The sequence below is a fragment of the Lepisma saccharinum genome, chromosome 11 (assembly GCF_977018435.1).
Source record: "Lepisma saccharinum chromosome 11, izLepSacc3.1, whole genome shotgun sequence".
Lineage (NCBI taxonomy): Eukaryota > Metazoa > Arthropoda > Insecta > Zygentoma > Lepismatidae > Lepisma > Lepisma saccharinum.
In genome coordinates, this window is record NC_139239.1 from 54,511,619 (window position 1) to 54,534,349 (window position 22,731).

A 22,731-nucleotide genomic window follows, 5' to 3' on the forward strand; every position below is an offset into this window, starting at 1 on the left:
ATTTCAACAATCATCAACAACGAAGTTGCTATGGCCATGAAATTTAGAATATTTCTCTTTTGATCTATTTCACGCTTACTTTCAAATACATAATTATCATTAAAATATCTTACTATGTATGGCGTACAAATACCTGGATAATTTCACAAGGACTTACACGGAAGTGGACTAAAAGATGTAATCTGTCTCCGAACCGTGTATCGAGCTTGCGAATGTAACTTCCGCGGAACCAGGTCTGGAGATGCTACATATCTTAGTTTTTCGGACACTGATGTCCCATATGAACACAGTAAACTATAGGATTTTTAAAAATATATATTTCCGGTGTGAGCCTCTCTGTCAAATGAGCCCTGCAGTAAGTCCCCCATTGTCCCAATTTAGAACAGGCGCATTGAATAAACGCAGTCGTAACGTAAACATTATCGCGTTTCTTGTGTAAGAGTGCATATCCTTCATATCCTTGAATTCAGTTGATAATGCAAAGGCAGTGCATTCTGTCAATAATGACACACTTGTGCACTTGAATTAAGGTCATGAATTCGCGAACACGTTTCTTGTATTTACAAAACGGGCTGTGGTAAGTATCTTTTCTCGTGTGCGTTGAAACTGTGTATCCTATCGAACCCGTAGTAAAGTGCATGTTCAACACGTGTTGGTTACACGCACATATAGACACAAACGGATCGTCACATATTTGTTTCCTATTTTGTTCATAATTCTACTTTCCTTCCATACTAGCACCCATGTGCCAAAGCGATGTACAGTCACCGGCAATAAAAATGGGACACCTAGATCCCGAAATGCTCGCTTCCCTGCAAGGTGTTGTGTTACCTAGTAGCTCTACGGAGGCGACAATGCCTTGCAGGGAAGCGATTATTTCAGGATCTAGGTGTCCCATTTATATTGCCGGTGACTGTACATGTCAGCAATTTTATCATTCTCGGTTTTTGTGTCTCTTTTACTTGTTCAATTCAGTGTCATACTCTTTTGCGGACCATGGCTACCGAGATTATTTATTCTCTCTTATTTCTGTCTTCCTCTTTCTCCTATTTCTTATCTCGTTTTTCCTTTCATTTTCTACCCATTTTTCCTTTCTATATTTTTCTTTTTCTCTTTCTTTCTCTCTGTTTCTCTATATCTTCATCTCTACCTTCCTTTGTTTGTCTATTGCTATGACTTCCCCTTCTCTATATTTGGCTCTTACCCTTTACCTCTCTCCCTTCTTGCTGTGTAACCCCTCTCTGTGTGAATCTTGCTCTACTATAAATGGCTATTTTTCCATTCGTTAGAGCATTTTCTCATAGCTCAGCGGTTAAAAATGTCCAGCATGTGGCGTGTGTTACCGTCATATAGTGAACATTTCTCTCTTTTTATGTATCGTTCTTATATTAGGGATATGTTTCTTTTTTAATATGGATTTTTATCTAGTTTGGTGTCTATTTTCTCTCCTTTAGGGCATTGTTATGAATCTACTTCTCCTCTTCAATTCATACGTCCATGATTACCTTATTTTTACATGTAGAAAATTCTGCAGAATATTCTGTGAGTCCAAGGATTTCAGTACATTGTAGGAAATTTTAGAGAGAAAATTGTAAGAATCCAAGGAAAGATTGCAGTATATTGTAGAAATTTTAACAGATATCATTCTAAGAATCCAAGGATTTCAGTACATTGTAGAAACTTTTAGAGATAATTCTGAGAATCCAACGAAGGATTCTGATACATTGTAGAAAATTTTAGAGATAATTCTGAGAATCAACGGAAGGATTATGATACATTGTAGAAAATTTTAGAGATAATTATGAGAATCGAAGGAAGGATTTCGGTACATTGTAGAAAATTTTAGAGATAATTCTGAGAATCCAAGGAAGGATTTCGGTACATTGTAGAAAACTGTAGAGATAATTCTGAGAATCCAAGGAAGGATTTCGGTACATTGCAGAAAATTTTAGAGATAATTCTGAGAATCCAACGAAGGATTTCGGTACATTGTAGGAAATTTTAGAGAAGGAAAGATTGCAGTATATTGTAGAAATTTTAACAGAGATCATTCTAAGAATCCAAGGATTTCAGTACATTGCAGAAAATTTTACAAAAATAATTACAAAAATCTGGCGATTTAATGTATTGTAGTTAGCATAGGTTCACTTATGAATATTCTACACAAGTTGTCAACCGTTAAGAGCACACGCACACACTTTCTTTCCTTTAGTTAATATTCCGCGTTCCTCTGCTGGTCAACATGCAAATAAATCACTTGCGGATACAGGCTCCATTTCTTCATATGTCATCGGATGTGCATTTCTTGCAACTTGTAAATTTCTCCTCTTAAAATCACATGAGTGGCTTTCCTTTCTTGCAATACAGAAAGAGGATATCCGCGAGTGTTGACTTCCGCTTCTCGACCCTCGCTAAAAAAAAAAAAAAAAAAAAAAAAAACTAAAAAAAACGCCTAGACGTTGGGTTAGTGTGTGGACTGCCCCATGTGTACAATTGCACAAGCAGGGTGTCAGCTTCAGTCGTTGTTTGTCTGGTGACATTCAGCACTGGAGTGAAAGCAGGTTCGTGTGTGCAAAAGGACTTTGGGTAAATTTATAAGTGGCGCATTGCAATGACCTCCAAGTCCGGGTGACAAGCAGGTTTTTACTTCGGTGTGTGAAGGTGCACGTAAACGTTGTGAAGCGCTGCTAACGGCATGCCCATTCCAACTGACGTTTGTTTAATAGAACTGTCCAGGAAAGCTGGCAAGAACACTCGGGAACTAATAGAACTTGAAAGATAAAACTTGCTGGACGCATGAAGAAATACTTGTATAACAAAAACAAGATCATTGCTACGCATCCCTCTGCTTGAGGGAACGCCAACTATTCTCTGTCCCGGGAATCTCTGGAGCAAGCGAACGGGATTGCGTGGAAGGGGAAAACCGACTGCGGCTACCAGCAGTTTGCAGTAGCATATAATGCTTCTCTCCGCCGACTCGTTTTCTGCCCTTCGGTTATACGTGACCTTGCTCCAGAGATTCCCGGAGGGAGAGGGTTAGCAGAAAAGCCAACGAATAGCGGTGGAGCCTTGCTGTCATTTCTTCACTTCTATTCATTGCGAGGGAGGTGGAGAGGCGAAGAAGAAAGATCCCCTCAGTTCTTGGGGTCAGTTTGTCGTTTGTAGTGTGATACACTGACTGGTCTTGGCCAGCTTAAAACAAAGGAATGTAGCAAAAAGCAGAATTCGGTACTTCCCGTGATGTTCGGTTGGCAACAGCGCGCTCGTTCTCCAGTCAAATGGGACAACGCTCAACCACTTTCCAAGTCAGCGTTCAGTATAGTACGAGCCGATCTCCGTGGTGGAGTGGTTAGCACGCGCGCTTTGGAACCAGTGGTCCCGGGTTCGAATCCCGTCCTGGGCTTGGATGTTCTTTTCTTTGTGAGTGTCCCCTCATCAATTTTATCATATTATCACCCACCTCCATCGTTGCGATTAACCAAATATGGCAGAAAAGCGACTTTAAATAATCTAAACCAATCAATCAATCAAGTACGAATCAAGAATCTATACCTACAATGGCTTAAGACAGGAGTTCTTCCAGAATTTTCGATCTTGATGGGGCGTTTGTTTTGTACAGAGGTGCAAAGGTGAATTTATCACAAAAATGACTAAAAATGGAACCTTTGGCCAAAATATAGTTGTTGTTTTGAGTGAAGATATATATATGGATAAATAACCGCTCAGAAATATCTCAGGAACTAATAGAAATAGCAAGATAGAATCTGAGACTGTAATTATCTACTAAACTACCAAGAAGAAAAATGTCACATGTTTCGGTGGCAAGGAGAGTGGATACAACCCCCTATCACCCTCCTTGAGGCGATGCCCATGCCTCTAAAACAATTATTTTAATTGGGTGCTAACGGCAGAACATAAAGAACTTGGTTATATGAAAGGAAAACCATTTCACTTTCCGTGATGTAAGTGAAACTTAAAACAATATAGATTCTCATGGGAGGACTTTCTCCATAAGTGAATCTGCTCTTGTCGACTCTTGGTGATGAGCTTTCACTGGGTTTCTTACGAGAGCACACAAACGTTAACCATCTGCATCGAACATGTTCAATTTTCTTTCCATCAAGCGGAACAAGTAACTTGCGTTTCTTCATTGTCGTCAAGACAGGCTTTTTTGTTACGCTGTCAACGATTTAACTCAATTGTTCCCTTTTTTTTTGTTTTAAAAAAGAAGACAAATTCACATTCTTGTAATGATCGTTAAAGAAAGATGTACTTCAAGGTTAGTTACATTGCCAGAATCAGTGAGAAGTGGAGGCGCAGCGCCGCCGTTAGGGGTGTGCAACGTTTCCCACTTATCAAGTGTACTGTTTGAAGGACCTCGTTCTTCCAAAATGTCTAGGGCAGGGGTTTCCAAACTTTTTTCGTTTCACGGCGCCCTTAGTGTTTCAAGATTTTTCCGCGGCGTCCAAGTCAGAATGTTGGTCTATCTAACACTTGCAACGCTCAGTTAGTGTGGTTATTTTGCTTGCCTTAAGTTAAAGAATAAACACATATTTCAAATTCAGAAACATTTTATGAGTAAAAAGTGCTAAATAAACACATATTTGGGGAAAATGTCATTTCAGTGAAAATATTGACTCATTTCGCGACGGCTCTGTGAATCACTGGTGTAGGGAACATAAGTCCGACTCATGATACTAGAAAACTAAAGAGAATCATCTCCCCCTCCCTCATGGGCGTCGCCAGAAATTTTTGTAATGGGATTCACGCTGTGGATAGAACTTGATTTGTAGAAATAACAACGATAATTATTATTATTATCACTGCCAAATTTGTTATTTTACAATTATAACTATTATAAACTAATAAAATAAACCAATTTCATTCCAAATTTATTATTATTATTATTATTATTATTATTATTATTATATTAATTGGGAAGACTCTCGATCCACCAGATGAGTGGATGTCCAGCACCATAGGCGCCGACTTTGGGGGGCAAGGCACTTTCTGCCCCCCATCTTCACATAGAAGGACAGATTTCATATATATTTACACATAAAATATTGTTTATGCTATCCTTGCCCTCCCCAAAAAATGTATTAACAGCCGCTGTAGCTCAGTCGTTAGGGCGTCTGACCACCATGCGAGAGGCCCGGTTCGATCCCCGGCGGGGGAGAACCGTTTTTTTTTAACCTGTTCAAGCGGCTCCAGCGCCCACCCAGCGTTGTATAAAGTGGGTGCCTGAAGGAAACTCCTAAGGGTTAAAGGCGGTCAGGGCGTGGTGCTGATCACATCTCCCCCATCTTCGGCTGTGATCAAGAAAGTGTGGGGCCTTAACCTCACACCCCCTATACGCCTTCATGGCATGGTGCATAGCACAGGATAGCACTTTACCTTTTTTTTACACAAAATTTATCTTAAGTTGGCGTTTCTGTCGTCCAGCACTCTTTTCTTCCATCATTTTATACATACATATACGTATATATTACATTTCATACAATTAGTGTACTGAATTTTGTAGTTATTGACCTAATTGGCTGTTTAACCGCAAGTTTCTTCGTAGGTAAACGCGGCAACAGCAGGTCACTGCCGCAAAGGCGGTCCCCACACCGGATCTTACCTTCAGCGCACTCTAAGTAATTCTAGAAATTTCTGATGTGGGTGGAGAGGATGAGGAAGGGCTAAGACAATTTTACGGAGGGGTAGAGCCCCTTACACCCTCCCGGTAGCGACGCCCCTGTCCAAAAGCAAAAACAATTCACACACTGCGATAACCTCATATTGGTTCTGGCAAGCTGTCATTGCCCTAAGCATTTGAGAATAGACGAGCGATTAATTTCAGGGTCAAGTTCACCCACACCGAGCCTTGATCACGATTTCTCAGTTTTCTGTGCATTTTGGAGACCCACTGATCACGTACTTTTCTCCCACTCCCAGTCTCTGTGTAGAAATTCGAGGACAACACTGCATGGGCTTGACCTCGAGAAACGAGAGACAGCGGTGCCTTGTGTTCCGTTGTACGCCACTCCTGTCTTCGTGTTTACCGGATACTCCTATTTCATACGAAACTGAGACTTATTAACATGTCCCAGAACCTAACAATGAAAACAGAACCTCTAAAATGTAAAAATTACAATATTTACGCTTTGTTATTGATAGTGCTGCAGTCTCGAAATTTTCAGATGGTAACCGCTGTTTCGTGAAACGTTTCCGTTATGTGGTTATCACAGCGTGCACCGATGTACATGTGTGTGTGTGTGCCTATATATATATATAATATTGTATTTAATGAGTGTATTTAAAATTCAGTTTTATGTAGCTTTATGTCCTATACATATACTCATTAATTGTATCTTTACAGTCCTTAATTGACAACAAATTGTCCATACATTTTTCTTCATCTTTCTTACGTACTTACTTACATACTATTATTATTATTATTTCTTTTTTTCTTTTTTTTCTTATTGGATATATATATATACCGTTTGTAACTGTAGACTGTATTCTGACAAGGGTTACATGGAAGAACAGCGTACGCTGAACCTTGCCCCCTCAATAAAGATATATTATTATTATTATTATTATTATTATATTAACTAACTAACTAACTCTCTAGCCTTCTTAAACCCGAAGGTTCATGGCTGGAGCAACACAGGCCTTCCATCTTTCCCTATCTTGAGCAAGTTCTATATACTCTTTTCCATCCCTACCGATTTCCCTTAGGTCCATCTCAACGTTGTCCCTCCATCTTCGTCTTGGCCTTACTACAGGTCTCTTACCATCAGGTTTCCCAACAAGAATCCTGTAAACTCCTCTTCCCTCTCCCATTCGTGCCACATGGCCTGCCCACCTAAGTCTTCTTGATTTAATTATTCTAATAATATCTGGACATGAATACAAATTATGTAGTTCTAAATTATGTAACCTTATTATTATATTATTATTATTATTAAGCCACGGGTCTCGGGTTCAAATCCCTGCCTGCCTAGACATGGGTGACCTTTCCCCTTCATCAATTTCATCATACCATAACTCATCCTCATCGTCGCGATTAGCCAAAAGTTGAAGAAGAGCAACGCTAATTTTAAAAAAAATCCAAATGATTCCATTAAATGTACGGCTCACCCAGCCTCAAATCAATCGGTACCTGGGAGCAGCCCTGACTGGGGGGTAAAGGCGGACGGAGAGTGGTGCTGATCACATCTCCTCCAAAATGGCCTAGATCGAGAATGTGTACGGCCCTACCCCCACATCCCCTAAATGTGCCTTTGGCATGGTGCTGTATACACGGGGAACTTTACCTTTTACCTTAAATGTACGGATGCAAAAATCAATGGTAGATGTGGCATAAACCTTCTCGATAATATGTTTCCGATCACGTGAAACCAGAAGTACGTATTTGGTAGTATATGCCAGACATGTAAAAAAGCGCCTGAACCATTCAGCTCAAGTAGAACATTTATTTATTAATTTGAATAAATATGTGAATCTAGAGTTCTGTATATTTCCTCACGGTACAATTTTGTGCCGTACAGCAGTATACGCCTCGTTCATCTCTGAGAACTTCCCGAATCTAAGAGTGACGTCATATTTCCATAGAAAGGGGTCATGTCTAAATGCATGGAGAAAGCGATGGTGCTGCTCTCTGATAGTACCGGTTCCTGCTCCAAAAGACTTGGTGATGTCATGCAGGTAGCGTACCAATTCATGTCGTGTGAATGTAGGTTTTATGCTGTTTTGAATGGAGCGTATTTGTGGTGTCTAATTAACTACCAGGATTCTGAAATTCCATGGGATTTCTTGGATATGTGGTGTAGGCTTGAACGTAGAGCCTAATATAATCTGTAGGAAGAGTCGGTAAGATTGTCAAGTATTTACGTTTGTATGAGACGAGACTTTGCTATGTTACTGAAAAATTAACATATAACCAATTTACTCCACTGTGATACTTCTTCAGATGTATATCAAGCTGATATCTACCCGATTCATACAGATAAATCATGTATTGCGCTTATGGTAACTACAAAGTCAATCCATTAATGTTAATTGCGAGCCTGTACTGTACGTACAATTACATATATATATTTAGGATAAATATCACGTTTTTCAAGACGTCGAAGCCTTGTAATGAAGCAATCCCGGGTTCGATACCCGGTGGAGGCACATAATGGTTTGGATCCCACTTTAAACTGTAGGTCAAGTCCCAATTAGCCTATCTGTGCAAAAGTGGACTTAAAAAAAACTCAACGAAACAAACATACGTTTTTCAAGAGATCGTAGAGTCAAAACGAAGCGTCATAAAGATAAATGTAGGGGAAAAAATTTTTACCTTTATGTCCTCTATACAATGTGACATACTGTATATTTCGGGATTCAGAACGAGACCGAGAAGGGTGTTTTTAAATCGAGACGAAACCGACAACGGAACCAACTTTTGACCGAGACACATTCCTATGTGAAAGCATGGAAGAAGTATATGGATGAAATATTTCTAGATTACCGTATTCTATCATTGAGAAGTGTATACTATAATTAGATCCTAAGAATTTGGACGTGAAAATCATCTACTTCGTTGTCAATAAAATTATAAAACAAATAGTTCGTACCTTAGAAACTATACTGCTCAAAAGAAAAGAAGCTGACACACTAAAGACTGGAAAGAACATAAGTAAATAATTTACTGAAATAATACCGGAAGGTAGGAAAATGAGTAGTACAGTTGGACTAATTCGGATCTCCTTCTTTTCTTTGCCCTTCATAAATATCTGAAATATAACACTGTTTACTTTATACATGTGTACATGCATTTCATGACCAAAATACTGGTATCAAAAGCGTAAAAATGTAGAACTAATAGTACTTTTGCCACTGTTGCTTTGGTGTTTCCGCTACTAATGATGATGCTGGTGATTCCAGAAATACAACATATTTCTTTCCACCCGCCTCAAAGCAAACCAAAGTTCAATTCGTCCAGTGACTAACCCCACTAAGTTACTAACAATTTAATCCCTCCACGCCAGAATCAAATACGCTGTTTTAACCTTCCCCTTTCAAATCAAGGAAGGAAAAGAAATTTCTAGATCCTAACCTACAAAGTCGCCAGGGCGTATAAAGAAATGACCGAACTCCTAATGACCCTGGACGAAATCATTTCCATCTTCAAGATTATATCATCTTTGTTTCGAAGCAAAGCGTAAGCTTATTGCTATTGCCCAGCGCTCTGAACTCGAGAGTCAGGTGACGTAGGGCGTAGGAAATGTATGTCAGGAACGATCAACGCCTATCATTTGGAATGACTTGTGGTGTAGCTAAGTCAAGGCATTTTCCTGAGCAGAGCTGTTGATCTGCCAAGATAGCTTACGTTGTTGAGTTGAGTTGCTGTTTTAAGTCCACTTTATGCACAGTAAGGCTAATCGGGACTGGACCTACAGTTTAAAGTGGGATCCGAACCACTTGTGCCTCCACCGGGTATCGAACCCGGGACCCCTTGATTACAAGGCAAAGACGCTACCACTGCGCCATGGGGGAGGCCCTAAGATAGCTTACGTGAACTGGGGTTACCGGTTCTGATAATTATCCAAAAACACTGTAAGCTAGCAGTAAATTTTTCTTATCTCTTTGCAAAGATTTTTCTGGTTAGTTAAACTTTTTGTATAAGACAATTTAGTGATAATTTTTACCGTAAAGTAAACCATGGTGTTGGATTGCTTAGCATCAGTAGCGTGCTAAATTTTATAAACCAAAGTACTTTTTGTTTACTAATTGTTGGTAGTAGATTTCATCAGTTTTCCATAAATCCATGTTGTTGTTGTTTTCTTCAAAAATAAATTTGATCATCGCCTCCTGCCACAATACTGTTCACCATACTATAGCTCTCATACCAATATTATTATTTACGTATACACGTATATGTGTGTGTGTATACATAGCCTACACACACACACACACACACACACACACACACACACACACACACACACACACACTACACTATGGATTACTATGAATTGAAAAAATCATGTACTAACAATATGAACGCACGTTTAACAAAAAACTGCATGAACATACATATATAATACTGTTGGAAATTGACTAGGAGCGTTGACCTTCTTTTTACCTCTATCATCCATTATATCTAATAAAAATTTATTGTAAATTTCAGATATTAAAACAACGGGCGAAAGCTCTTTACTTTAATTGAAGATGTAATGTACAGTGGGATCCATGAGTATTACCGTGCAAATTGTCCATCACCATGTTCGTGCACTTTATTTGACCCAAAAAGATCTTCAAGAATTAAAAGAAAACTCAAAAACAAACTGTTGACAACTTCTGCACCATCGTACATAAAAATCCATGGCTTAAAAACACATCGGATGTAAGAGAAAAAATAAATGAAAATAGTCATGGACAATTTGCACGGTAATACTCAAGGATCCCACTGTACGTGCGTTCTGCACGTTCTAGCTGTAATTGTGACGGATATCAATCACTACCCTCTCCAGCGCCTGAATGTTTGGTCAAATCTAGGGGTTAACTGGGGGGAGGGGTTCCCATGGTTTAATCACCCTAATCTGTGGTTTAACGTTGTGACAATGAAACAGTTGGGGGAATATTACGCGTATCCCCCTCCCCACATCCCCCTTCACTTTGAACACTGATTCCCTTTGTTTAATCCGCTCATGGTTGTGGTCTTATTTCACAGTAATCGACTCAAACGTACAATTAACGAAATAAAGAGTAGGACAACGAAATATGTCCCAAATTAACGATAGAATAGGAATATTAAATTTCTTTTAGTGATACTGCCTGCAACACTCTAATGGAATTGGAGTTGTTCACGTCAAATGCATAGTTTTGGAAACTGCATAGAATGATAAAATGATAAAAGAACTGAGTACTGAGTAAATTGACGTAATGTTTGACATTGCTAAAAAGTTATTTTCATTTTTCAAATCTCGTACAGATTTCCTCAATTTTCCTGTCAAAGCTTTATCTAAGGAGTAAAAAACTGTTACTGATTCACAATAGAAAAATACTGATTTTAAAAATGTGATACTCACCAAATGTATCCAGGAAAAATAGGTCATAAGAATTTTATAGAACTCGTGTAATTACATCATTCTTGCTTTTATTGTTATTATTTTCTTTTTAATGTCAATTTATTTGTTTATTTTACAATATATCTCCGTAGTAAACCTTCAAATACTAAATTACACTCAATGAAATAATGTCTAAAACATGTTTCAACTTGAATTTTACATAATCAATCGAAACTGAAATGATCACACGTAGTGTTGCCAGATCTTATATCGTGCTTGTTGTAAACGGCAAGGAAGGTCTACCAAGGAGGCGAGTGATGACGTCACTTAAACAAGCTCGGTGCTATTATTAACTAATTATAACTATCCCCCATCCCCCAGCAAAGAAAACTTAGTTAAATCACAGATGAGTTAATTATTAACTTATCTGTGGTTAAAGTGTACACTCAACTGATTGGATGTTAAAAACCATACATGCACTACAAGGCTTGAGTAAATGTATTCCATTTAACTATTTCCATTGGCGTAGCCAGGCAGGGGCTCACGAACCCAGATCCTCAGCTCACACAATTTTGCTAAATTATATAGAATTATTCAGTAGCGAAGCGTAGTCTTACGAAGGAGGCAAGCAATGTTTCAGTACAACAAAACATGTAGTACAACGACATGCCGAGGGGAAAGATTCAAGGTTTATAGCCTCATTTACCCAGTCGCTGGATTTGTCAAAATATCGTAATAAAGTGACTGTACTAAAAATAAACCATATGATCCGCAAACGTCACATTTACTTTTTAAAAAAAATCCAGGTAACGTTATTCATATGATATTAAACGTTTTGCATATGCGAACTTTCCGCATACGACTAAAGGGAGACGGAATTTCTTACTTACTTATTAGTACCTTTATTTGTTCATTATTATTTAATATGGTGAAACGGTGACCAAACCGATTTAGATAAAAAAAAATGGGAATCATTTGTTTATTTTACGCTGCATGATGTAATTTAGTATTTTTGGGCACCCTAAAAACCGCATTGGAGTAACTTAAACACTAAATAAAAAGTTAAACACAAACAATAAAAAATTCATTTCAAAGCAAAGAAACACATGCATAGACGATGTACTCACCACAATAAATTTCAAACTCTTGGTCCATTGGATGCCACCCTTAGTGACGATATTCATACTCCATTCTTCTTGTGGTACAAATTGATTTGGAAATGTCGCACAAAGCCCCTTGGGCTAACTTGTTTTAAGTCCGGTAAATGCGGTGTTGGTCGACCCCCTTCCACGATTTTTATTTTAACACTTATCTCTCTCGAGCTAAACGAAGCAATTTTCAATTGCTCAATAATACACCCGCACTTCACATCAACCGTTCCTAAATACGCGTTCATTCCGATAAATTCACAGCACAAAACACGAAGCAACAAACACTCACGCTATCCCACGCGCTTTCCACAACTGCAAATGCAAGCATCCACACAAGATCACTTTGAAAATCTCTGAAACAACAGAAAGTGATACCAACCTATTTCCTTAATTTTATCCGTCACAAAGGAAAGATATATCAGTTTGGAGATAAAATTTACGCGGAGGAATCAGAATCATTTCAGCAGAACGAGTATGTACATTAATATTTAAGTAATAAAGTGTCATTCAATGGCGTGCCCGGGGCGAAGGGGGCGGGGGGGTGGATGGTAGACATAACCCCCTTTTGGCCCAGTATATCTAAGAAAAAACGTCAAAGGAAGGAAAAGATGACAAAATGGGGACCGTAAAAAGACCCTGGGAACACCACTTGCGTCATAATAATATAACTTAAAACATATTCGGGCCTCCCCGATGGCGCAGTGGTAGTGTCGTCGCCTTGTAATCAAGGGGTTCCGGGTTCGATACCCGGTGGAGGCACAAGTGTTTCAGATCCCATTTTAAACTGTAGGTCCAGTCCCGATTAGCCTTAATGTGCATAAAGTGGACTTAAAACAATCAATCAATCATTAAAACATATTCTTGTGCTCATAATATGCAGAATGTATACGATTTACTTCTATGCCATGTACAAATATCAGTAGATAGTTCTTTCTCAGATAGCTTTATTTTCACCCCAAGTTTTATTCAAAGCAGTCAATTTATTGATTGTAAAATTTGTGAAAGAGCTCACTTGAATTACTGCGTAAATAATTTGGCAGTTTCAAACACTGGTAGCGGTCAACACTTCTGGCGTAATTTGAGCTGGACCGACCAGGAAGCAGGGTGCAGGACCAAGGTCCGTCCAATCTTCCCTCCCTCCCTGAGAAAACTCTTCACGGGGGAGCAGAAATTCCACTGCCCCAACTCCCAATGTCAACTTTTTTTACGCGTTTTACATTTCGCGAAATCTAAAATAATTTGTAATATAATATGATATATATGGAATTTAGAACAGTGATAATAACTTCTTTTAGTTATTTTATGACTAACAATTATTATTATATTTGCGATCTTGTTTACGTGTTCATGAAGACAAATATTCGTTACTAGTTTTTGCTGGCAACGTACCCATAGATGAATCCTTCTGCTTTCGGTTGAACTCGGCTATTTTCGGGAATCACGCAAGCTCGGAAAGCACAGCTTTTTGTAGAAGCTTTGTGGACGGGTTCCACCAGAATTTCACGCTTCGCCATGTGACTCCTTCGGAGGCCTTATTTTCCCGCAGAACGGCTGCAAGCATTGAGGCTGGTGCTTGCTACAGAGCTGCTGGGGGAGTTTGCGGCCGCATTTTTTCGCGAAATCGAGTGCGATGGAAACTAAATACGGTTAGAACATTAAGTACATTAAATGATATTCGAATTATGCAAGCAGTGCTTGCATTGCTTGTACTATATCTTCGCCTCTGGAATTATTGATCAATGCAGATGTGCACATGAACTTTGTGAAACATGCAGTGCGATCTTTAAAATTACGCTTTCCTTTTTAGGCTGAAACTTCAGTTTGGAAGCAACCAACAATGGGAAAAAATTGCACCTGGAGCAACAAATTGCTATGATAAAAGAACTTTAAGCGCAACAATTGTTTGACAAAATATCAATTGCTGCCTAACTTACTTCAACAGCTTTATTTTATTAACATAGCCTTAACTTGGCGGGGCAAGCAAAGGTTGGCACTTATCCCCCAAAATTTGCAGGTTTATTAAAATTTACAAGTTAATGGTACTTTTCTTAACCTCAGACCTGAGGATCAAAGTAATTTCGCAGAATTTAACAGTTATTTAACAAGATAGTTCTGGATACTATTTTTATTGGATAGAAAAGGTTTTGAACCGCCCCGCCCCCCAGTTAAGCCACAAGTTCGATTCTGCCTCTCCCCCATCCCCCCAAGTTAGGTCCCAAGTTATGCCCATACCGTAGACACATACAAAGTGATAGCTACAGTCATCCGCACAGTCAATATAGGAAGTTCGCCTATCGCCTTAAAGTTAGGCAACACACATAACTCTATGCAGTAAAGAGATTATATCTTAGGATTGCGAATAACTCAACATTGGAAGCTGTTGATTCAAACCCTAAAAAATTTAAACACACTTTCATTTTATCTAAGGTTGAACCATGGGCGTATCCAGCAGGTAAAAAGAGAGACCAATTGCCCTCTCCCCTGCAAAACCAGTGGGGAAAAAAATCATTTGATTCATTAAACTTTTCACGTTGGAAAGTAAAGTAAATGTTATTTCCTATTCAACTAATTCAAAATAAAGTACAGCCACAATTTCGAAGTATACTCTTTGCCCTCCCTGAGGAAGTGTTGTTTGCCTCCCTGGAAACAATTATTGCTTTATCCCTCTGGTGTTATATGCATGAAATCGCTAAAAAACAAAATGGCGGCCATACGAAATGAGTTCCTATTCACTTTTGAAGGAGCAGAAACAAAATAGTGATCTTGGTGTCAAACATTATGTTTTTGGGTATGCTGAATCCAAATATTATGTTTTCTAATCTGAAATTTCAAGCTATGTGCTCCAAATCGCTGAAAAACAAAATGGCGGCCATACGAAATGAGTTCCTAATAACATTTGAAGGAGCAGAAAGAAAATAGTGATCTTGGTGTCAAACATTATGTTTTTAGGTATGCTGAATCCAAATATTATGTTTTCTAATCTGCACATAACATCAAAATCGAGAGTGGCAAACAAAATATTCGGAATCAGAACATCAATTACATTCAGAAAATGTTGTTTGTCCGCTTTTCCTCAAAAATGCTTCCTACACTTTTTACAGCCACATTTCTGAGAATTTGCACCAGGCTATACCCCAATTTGATATATCCAAATATTCATTTATTCAGATAACATGATATTTGATTTATTAATAACACTGTTAAGCCTTGTTTCCACTAAAAATGCTAACCAAGGCAGATATTTATTTTAAGAAACACACTATACACGTGACGTTTCAATCTTGTAGCAAGGTCTTCCTCAGACTCAGAACAAACTTTGAATCTGATTGATTGATTCAAAGTTTGTTCTGAGTCTGAAGAAGACCTTGCTAGAAGGTTGAAACGTCACGTGTATAGTGTGTTTTTAAAATAAATTTCTGCCTTGGTCAGCATTGATTTATTAGTAGCAGGGAGATCTCATCCAAATATCCAGATTATCTAGATATATGAATAATCCAAGTTATTAATTGTTTAGGAACTTGTTTTCATATTTTGTTGGTTGTAAAAATAGATGTAAAAAATTTCAGGTTTAAAACAGTTTTCTTCTACTCTCTTTCCAGAGGTTAATATGTGTACTGGTGGTAGTGGTATGGGCCGCGTCTACTGCGCAGGCACACTCCGAATTGAGGCAGAAGTATATACGCTACCTGGATGAACCACGTGGACTCCCTGGTGGTGGTGGAGGGGGTAGAGCTCCTTTGATGAAACCGAAGAATGCCATGGTGAAACCAAAACCTCTACGATCTCATTTCCCCCCTCTCAGAAGGCCGTTCAGAATGGTGCGGCCACCTTTCCCCAGAAAATTTAATCGTCCAGAAAAACCTTTCCCACCACAAAATGCTATTGGACCGGGTCAGGAGAAGGATCGACCACTGAGGGTTGAGTATGGATTTTCACCGGTGCAGCCAACGGGTAGGCCAATCATTTCGGGTACAAGGTCTCCCCAAAAGCAAAATCAACAGCAGGTACAACAACAGCAACAGCCTTTGATACAGCAGCAACATCAAGTGCAAATTCCAGCACCTCAACATCAATTTCAAGTGCCAATAAACCAACAGCAAATAATCCATCATAATCAGCAACAACAAATTGTTTCCCATCAGCAACCACTTGCACTTCCTCAACAACAGCTTGTTCAACAGCAACAGCAGGTTCGTCCTCAGCATGAACCTCTGTACTACCTTCAGCCACCAAATTTTGAGAACCAAGGAGCAATTTCAGTTCAACAATCTCAAAACTTCCCTCAGAGGTTACCGTTCACAGCAACTAGGCCCATTCCCAGTCAGCAAGTCTCAGCACAATTGCCCACCACACCAAACGTACCCGTGCTTGGCTTCCAACCAAACCATGGAGTTTCCACACCGAACAGCATTTCATCAGTCTTCCCACCTCCAAGTCCACCAATACCACCAATCTTTGGTAATGAAAGTCCCTTCACACCTTCTCCACAACTAAGATTATCACAGTTGCAAGCCTCAGCCACAACTCATCAGAATCCGTTCGGTATTTCAAATCACCAATTCAATGCAGTCAGTCCTAAACCTCAAGCTTTACCTCTTGTAGGTAACAGACCACCCACTGATTTCAGAGGATCTGCCAGCAGAGATATCATAAGGGTAGTCGATGCACCAACTTTTGCAGAATCAAGTACAACTGAAAAGGCTCGAGCACTCTCCACAAAACTTTCCCTGAAGACAGCTGGAAAGAAAGCAACTCTGAAGGAAATCTTGGCTGAAGATTGTAGTGGAGCTGAAGACTTTGGTTTCTGTGCATCTCCTCCACGGTATCCTACGTAAGTATTTTAGATAAATATTTTTCTGAACCTCAACTGTCATTGTTCTTGTGGTAGAGAACATAAATTATTTATTTTATTTACATTTATTTGGGATTACCGCATTTAGCAGTTTTTCCCATATCTAAACATAAATTATATTTTCAACTTTAATAATTCTTCTTAAAGAAATAAAGAAATAACAACTTTGTTCATAGCTTTCAATGAAAAATCTTCAATAAGCACTTGAAAGTATAAGTCTTGCTATATGTCGAATGACAATTTTAGTTGCATTTTATTTGAAAGATTTAATTTGCAAATTTTAAATACATATTTTTATTTTTAATATTTGTATTGATATGAATAGCTATTGGATTAACAATATCTTATAGTTGGGAAAAAAACTTACAATTGTTCATCTCATTTTGTTTCAGAATCATTGGTAAATTATATTTATGAACATATTTTGGGGTTTCAATTAGTGGTTATTTAAAAAAAGAAAATGAAAGAATGTCATATATATATCATAAATATAATTGTTTAAATATAAACTTCTTATACACAACTGAAAGATTTTGCTTCAGATGATGATTAGATTATTCGTCTGAGATATTATTCCTTCATTTGCTGATAATGCAAACAAAAAATTTATGATACATTGTGTTTGAATCCCTATTTCTTGTCTTTTTCCCACACCTTTTGATGCATAGAAGAAAATGTTATGATAATTGTGTAATTTATTGTAGTTAGTATTGTGCAAAACATAAAAACACTGGCACCATGCATACTGAATTTCTGGCAATGAGCGATATTTCTTACTATAGTCTTATGAAACATGCATAAATAATAGCCACCTTAGCAGCTAAGTAATCGGCTCATGATCATACTCAAAAAAATCTTTTGTTAAAATCCTGGTCTGGGCATGGGTGTGCATTAGTTTCATCTTATCAGTATTCATCCTCATCAAGTGACACAAAGGTGATGTAAAAGTAAGAAAGAAAGGAATATTTCAAACTTGGTTACTATAGAGGAAACTTTTAGTTAATGCCTGTTGGTGGAGAATCGGTACTTTTTCAACCTGTCCAATTGGCTCCAGCGCCCACTCAGCATCCTATGAAGTGGGTACCTGGAGGAAAATCTGGGGGGTAAAGGTGGCCAGGGGCGTGGTGCAGATCACATCACCCACTACCTTCGGCCGTGATCAAGAAAGTGTGGGACCCTAACTCCACACCCCCTATACGCCTTCATGGTGTGGTGCAAAGCACAGGGGAGCACTTTATCTTTTTTTTGCCTGGGTAAACCTCCCAATACAGATTTGCAAGTATGTTATATACCTATGTAAACACAAGATATTTTTACATACAGTCATTTGTCATATACTCATCAAATTATATCAGATCTGAATTTACTGTTACATTTGTTAGCAAAATAAACAGTACTTCCTTATTCGAATCTCAGCCATTTAGGAAGGTAGCTGGTTAGCAGTGGTTACAACAGAATTTCCTCCATAAATTCACTTACATTGTTTTTTCACTTCTACAAAAGACATGAATGAAGTATGAGGTAACAAAATCAAGAGACTGAACAGACAAAAGTTTCTTCACTATTCTAAAAATCAGTGCTAGAAGTGAGGGGGGATGGTGTCCCCAACTAGCAAAACTTTTGCAAAGCATCCCCCAGTTGCCCCATTGTCATCATGTAAATGCAGAGATGCATCCCTCCAACTAACCCCAAGGCTCTACCAAACATCCCCCCAGCTAACTTTTCCTCTTCACGCTTTGCTAATAGAATATTTTATAATCACTCCTGGCTGATGTTTACTATAGAAAAATTTAATATGTATATATTACAATTCTGATTAAAATAAAAGCATAGATTAGCAAGTAAAACCTAATTGATCACTCAGAAAGGTATGGAACTGAGGTTACATTACAGTTTATTTATTTAATTTTATTGTAATTGAATGCTTCATTTCCAGTCTCCAGATAGCTCAACAGATAAAGAATTGCAAGGCTTTACTTGGCTCACTATATGTGCCAATTCCGGATACATTGGACCCCCCAACTACACAAACCAACAAAGCAAACAATGAGAGAGGAAACAAGGATGGCTGGTCTTGGGCATCATATGGATCCAAGAAAACTCAAGTCTGCGAATCTGAGTTCCGTTACCTGGAACCAGGTTATGCCCGGGAAGTTAGTGGCAAGTGGATGGTAGTGCTACAGGCTAAAGAAATGCCACAGAGAGTTGCTATGGACATGTGCAAAAATCCCGGTGGAGTGTGCAAAAACTTGGCAGATTGTGGCATAAAGTCTAGATGCGTACAGCGTTACACGCACCATCATTTGATAGCATGGGATCCAGATACTCCAGAGGAGTGCCCTGCTGTTCGTGTCTTTAAATTCCCAACATCCTGTGTTTGTCACATAGCAACAGATCATCATCTTTGAATCTTTAAATTTTAATGGACATTTTTATATGTCTTTATTTATTGACAATCATTACATTCTGACACAGTGTCACAACTTTTTATCATGATAAAATTAGGTAGGGTGTGATCTAAAGCTACTCGTTCAGACCCTACCTCCATCAGCAATAAGCTAAAGAAAGTAGATGGACACGTGCAATGAACATATTTTTTTTAACGAGAGAGAGAGTGAAGTGTGAGATTTCATTCTTGTGTTTTATTGTTTATAATTATTCATAAAGATCATACAATTCCTCTAATCTGTGTAAGCAAGACATGTATTTTATCTATACTAGTCAGTCTCCCTCCAAAATTGATGACAATGAAATTTTTGTAATAAAATGAGAATGAAATAAAAACATATTTTAAAGTAAGTTACAAAAAATAACCTTTTTTCATTGATTTTCAATTACTTCCTCTATATAATATTGCAACACTATCATTGGCCAAATAATTGTGAGTATGGTGTTTTACATTTTGCTAGACACTTTGACACATATCCAGGACATCTTATAAACAATGATTTTTTTCTTGATCCATGTCCTTTCCATATGTAGACAAGAAATTAATTTAATTTTGATGCATCAATGATCAAATGGTTTAAAAATATTGTTAATATGTTAATTATGTACAAAACAGAGGCGATTTTGCTGCTTCTTTATTTCAATACAGACAAAATTGATACAGTTTACCTTTATTATCTTTCTCCTTTTCCATTGGAATATTTTGTCACCCAGATATTGGTATCTTCTATAGTCAAGTGTTTCATTCATTTCATTCATTATTATTTTATTTAGTTTCAAAGTTAAATTATTTTAAACATGAAACCGTTGAATTTATGACTGAAAATATGATATGACTACTCATAATATAAGTACTAACAACAAATAAGTTTACAGATACAATTATCATCATGGTGAAATTGTCAGAATTACGATTTCTTATTGTACTTTTGTGCAATATTGTGATCTAACAAACGGAAATAAATAAGTATTTAATTTCTTTTAAATCTGCTTGACAGTTACATGAAACAATACAGAGTTAGTCAGATTTTATATTAGCAGCCAAGAAAACCCATATTCTTGCAAATCAGTTAATTTTTGGAGCATTCACATGTAATGGATTCTTAAATCAAGATAGAGATATTAATTTATATTATCACATTTGTTGTGAATTTTCTGAAAAATTAATGTTTTCTTACAGTTTCAGTTCCTGACAGCATGAAAATATTTTTTGAAGAGTAATGTACGTAAATATAACTTTTTGAAAGGCAGAAGGAAGGAACATAAAACTTCAGAGAAAAAGAAAACATTGCCTGATGTCAAAATCTAATTTCTCACCATACTGGCATTTTGTGCTTCAAATTTCCAACACCAGTAACAGCAGTTATTTAGAAAATTCAACCATTATGACTAGTCTAATTCAGTGTACTTAAATTAATATTGGAAAGCAGTCCTGTAAGGAATGTTGGGTTAAGATATTATGTTGTCCTCAACCAAATATTGAAATCAACTGTCTTCCAATACAATGAATTTTAAAATTCAATATTTATTATATTCAGTAGAGTCATAGAACAATACAAAGTTTTGCTGTCTGAGTATGGGTTACCCGATCACTACAAGGATAAAGGACACACTGTCTCAAAATGTAGGGCATTTTGATATAAAATTCTATAGTAAATAATGTAGGAAATGTTAGTAAATAATGTTAAATTGACACATTGTCAGCTCAAAAATGATGACTTTAAAATAAATTCTTGATTAAAAAATTTGCAAACTTATAATTAATAACATTATTAAATGTGTTTCAAGCACACCTCTCTGAGGAGGAATTTTTCTCAAATTTCCACCATCTTTAAAATTCCTCACAGATGCTGCACATAAGACTAAAGTATAAGTAGAACATGTCCAGGAAAACTAGCACATTTAGCAACCTTTTTTCTGTGTAAATCAGAAAATGTTTTATTGTGGATGTGAAAGAATGATAACATTTATAATCAAGATCATTATTGCCTTAACATTGATTGGGTAGAAACAATGTACACAGCAGTGCTATGGTTCAAATGACTCACATAGAGGAATTCCTCTTTGGACTAATATTCTATTGAATGAGTGCTGTAGGCACGATCTACCATTACTTTCATTAAAATATATAAACAGCATGCTATAAATAAAAATAGTGAAAATGAATCTAAGTGATCATCAAACATTTCAACACCAGGAAGGTATGGATAAACTCTTGAGTTAATGAACAAAAATTTAAACAATTATCATAACTACTCTAAGCACATATAATGTAAGGTAGTTAATCAACTAAAAAGCAAAAAGTGCTGATCTAGTTTCTTGAAAATTACATTCCCTCTGAAAGATGTTTCAGTAAATATTTACAGCATTTTATGAAACAGAAGTGATTTGTACATTTTTGTCAGCTTAGAAAATGGAAACTTTTTATTTAGCTTTGAAAGCAGCAATATTATAATATAAAACTCCTTAAAATTACATCAGCTGGTTCCTTGTCACAAATGTGCTCTTTCTGTAACACACTGTCATTTCTTGGCTGGCCTGAAAACTATTATTGTTTTTTATTTAAAATTGATATATTACTCTGAAAAACTCTTACTAGTGAATACTCATATACAGATAAAATGTCATGTATTGCAACTGATATTTCGTTATGTGTATTATGAATCACGAAACTAGATCCTACAGGAAGTGTTCTTAGAGTAAACAATTGTATTAGATATACAGAAGCCTTTCTCTGTTGATTTTGTTAATACATTAATAAATCTTCTTTTGTAAAATAGTTTTGTACAAAGAAAAGAATGCATGACAATATATGTTCTTGTAAATATAACTTCATAAATACATTCACACATGTAATGAGATTTTATGTGCAAAAGATTGAACTAATAAAGTAATAATGTTGCTTGCTCAACTGTGTTTTATGCATAGAATGGTGGAAATAAGTATTATGTATTATTATAGTGTGTGCTTGTATATATATGTAGAGAGAGATATGTAATGTGTATGATTTACATTTAATAAATATCAATTGTTATATCAATGATAAGGTTTTGATTTAACCTGTAACCTTGGATGTGATGTGGGGTAGATTCTACCCCAGGGTATTTCATATTCTACATTAATTCTGCTATCCATCACCATCAAAGAAACTCTGAGTACCTTTCTGTCGATTGATAATTATGACTGTTACACTTGATGGTTGTGTTCTTGGAAGTGAGTAACCATACCATAATCC

The 22,731-nt window shown here is 37.2% G+C and overlaps 1 protein-coding gene across 1 annotated transcript in view; it reads left to right on the forward strand.

Moving 5' to 3' along the window:
* The window catches only part of LOC145994808 (uncharacterized), a 45,539-nt gene extending 23,044 nt beyond the window's left edge, over nt 1–22,495 (forward strand). Inside the window, exons 3-4 of the mRNA XM_083131115.1 lie at nt 15,796–17,027; nt 18,985–22,495. Of these exons, the coding sequence (XP_082987241.1) occupies nt 15,796–17,027; nt 18,985–19,456 (1,704 nt within the window). The 3' untranslated portion in view covers nt 19,457–22,495. The remainder of the gene's footprint in view (nt 1–15,795; nt 17,028–18,984) is intronic.
* Nucleotides 22,496–22,731: the final 236 nt, after the last annotated feature.